This window comes from Opisthorchis viverrini (genome assembly GCF_000715545.1).
Source record: "Opisthorchis viverrini unplaced genomic scaffold opera_v5_1275, whole genome shotgun sequence".
NCBI lineage: Eukaryota > Metazoa > Platyhelminthes > Trematoda > Opisthorchiida > Opisthorchiidae > Opisthorchis > Opisthorchis viverrini.
In genome coordinates, this window is record NW_008753119.1 from 2,652 (window position 1) to 5,168 (window position 2,517).

General features: G+C 48.7%; 1 protein-coding gene across 1 annotated transcript; it reads right to left on the reverse strand.

The window, feature by feature from the left end:
- Positions 1-1,101: 1,101 nt before the first annotated feature.
- Positions 1,102-1,353, reverse strand: T265_12165 (hypothetical protein; the record flags this gene model as incomplete). The annotated part of the gene is made up of 1 exon (XM_009179224.1): positions 1,102-1,353. One exon carries the CDS (start codon positions 1,351-1,353, stop codon positions 1,102-1,104), a length of 252 nt encoding a protein of 83 aa, XP_009177488.1.
- Between the last annotated feature and the right edge of the window lie 1,164 nt (positions 1,354-2,517).

Here is a 2,517-nt window from a genome sequence, read left to right on the forward strand (position 1 = left end):
ATATTTAAAACAAAATCACGCAGAAAGCGAATGGTGCGTAATTTAAACGATTTGTGTGATTCATGCGATTTCATTACGCCTCCGAGAGAAGCTCAGACTCCGAACATTGTTGAAAGGAGATTCACTTCTATTGACACAAGGTCAGTTATATCGAATAGCAATGATATACGTTAAGAGCCCGCATCCAGACAGCTTGGCAAACCAAACCTCTATTAGCCTGTGAAAATTGAACTTAACTGGACTGGGGGAATCTCAATACGGGATTCCGCTATATTTTTCCGTATTCCGACGGCCTCATTCCCACCAAGGAGTTAGCAGGCACGGACGCATCAGGTCAGGGCTTGCCCCCATCCTAACTGCAGTCTTACGCATCCACTTCATTTCAGATTACTTCAGCTGTGCACATGGCCACGAGTGGATGTACTGTTTCCGTATTCGACGGCCTCATTCCCACCAAGGAGTTAGCAGGCACGGACGCATCAGGTCAGGGCTTGCCCCCATCCTAACTGCAGTCTTACGCATCCACTTCATTTCAGATTACTTCAGCTGTGCACATGGCCACGAGTGGATGTACTGTCCATGCCCACACAACTAGAAGTTTAGTCAGAACGTCATTTCAACCGTTTTAAGGGCCTGCTTCCAACCCACATCGGTTGGTTTGCCTCGGTCTGAGTTGAGCTCACATCACACGTCTCGGAGGCCTGGNGTCTGAGTTGAGCTCACATCACACGTCTCGGAGGCCTGGGGTGTACGTGAATAGACCAGCTTAAGCGGGTGAGTTCAATGTGACGGGAGTGAGGGTGGGACTACCAGGGGCCTGTAGCTGCCCCGGCGCATGTCTGAGATCGAGAGCACCATATGCAGTGCTGAACTGAGATTCCTAACTTGGTGGTGAAACTAACCGGGAAAGAGGTCCGACTAAGCCGGGAAATTGTGCAGAAGACTGCTTCCCCGCGGCCTGAAGCGCACGGTCCACCCGTCACACGTTGAACGGCTTCAATTAACCGGAACGTTTTTCTGAGTTGTTGGAACACCCGCGGACACACATCCACAAACTAGGTGGGATAATGGAAACCAAGCTGTCCGCGCGTGCTTTTGTTATCAGGTCATCACGTGGCGGAATCCGTTGTGTTCTTGGTTTGTGGATTGCCCACCGAGGTTAACACAAATTTCAGGACAGCCGGACCCATGTAGGGCCTTCGATTGTCTCGAAGAGTTTGGACATTCGATTGGGCATGCAGAGGTGATCAATAGGTGGGAGAACAAATCGTGCGTCACGGAAAGTACGGTGCTTTGTGCGTGTCCGCAGTAGTGAGAGAGCAGCAGGCACTGTTGATGGTTTGATGCGTTCATGTTATTGAAAAACGCTTGAGTATTGTTCTGGTTTACCGTAAGTGCGGAGACAGCTCAGAGACAGCTGCGTGGTTGACTGAGCGCATTGATCGCTGATGTTTGGTTGGATAAGGCATGTTGAAACTGCACGGTAGATTCCCGAGAAGTGGAAGCTTTTGAGCTGTCAGGACGACAGGTAGACGTCGCAGATCGGCGAATGAATTGTCGCCTTACCCGGTTATCTGGTTAGTCGGAGAGAGTTTGCGAGGAGTCGCTCAGCATTCTCACACCTCACTGTATACGTGTCAGAGCCCAAATAACCAAGGCATGGCTTAATTTGTTGTCAATTATCTCACTTTACACAATTCTGGTTCTCGTTTTCTGATTGTACTAGATCGAGCAAGCTGTAGTACTTTATCGATCGTGGTTCTATACACGATGTGAAATGTAGCTGTGGATTGCTCGCTTTCAAATTGACGGAGGGCTATCAATCAAGGTGCAATTGATCTTGTACTTGGCTCTGGAGTTGAGCGAACCCATTGCGTTGCCAAACCTGTGGTCATCTACAGTTGCAACAGAATTTCGAACCCTTCAGTCGAATTTCCACTCTTAGTGCATCCGTTAGTAGAATATCGTTCACCGCTTAACAGCCATGTGCTCGGGCGCACACTTTGACAAAAATGAGAAGAATCCTCGGCTCAGTTCGGCGGAACACATCCCGATATGCATGCTATAGCCCGTGAACCACTCCGTCCCACAACGTCCATATGTGTATCCAAATCGTGGGGCAAGTCCCCGATCGACCCCGGCTTCATCCGTAGCCCATGATCTACTTTGAAACTGGGCACTGAGTGAACTGACAGAGGAAGGTGGCGTGTTGATACAAAGGAAATACTGTGATTTTATCTGCCATATCGATAACGACACTCAACAGACCTGTAACTGTTTTCCCACTGACCACGCTTGCCCTTACTCGTGATCTGTCTTGGTGTTAAGACTGAGGAAAGAAAAGCCTGAAAAGATTTTTCCGTAAAAGCTGATTTGGTGAGACATAATACTTTCATATTATTCCCGGCTCACTCGGAAGTTTGGTTTGCTCTGCCGATATCTTGACTTTGGCAGTTGCCCAATAACTAGTTCATGGGTCGATGGATATGCCTTAAATCTCGACCAACCTCGGAACGT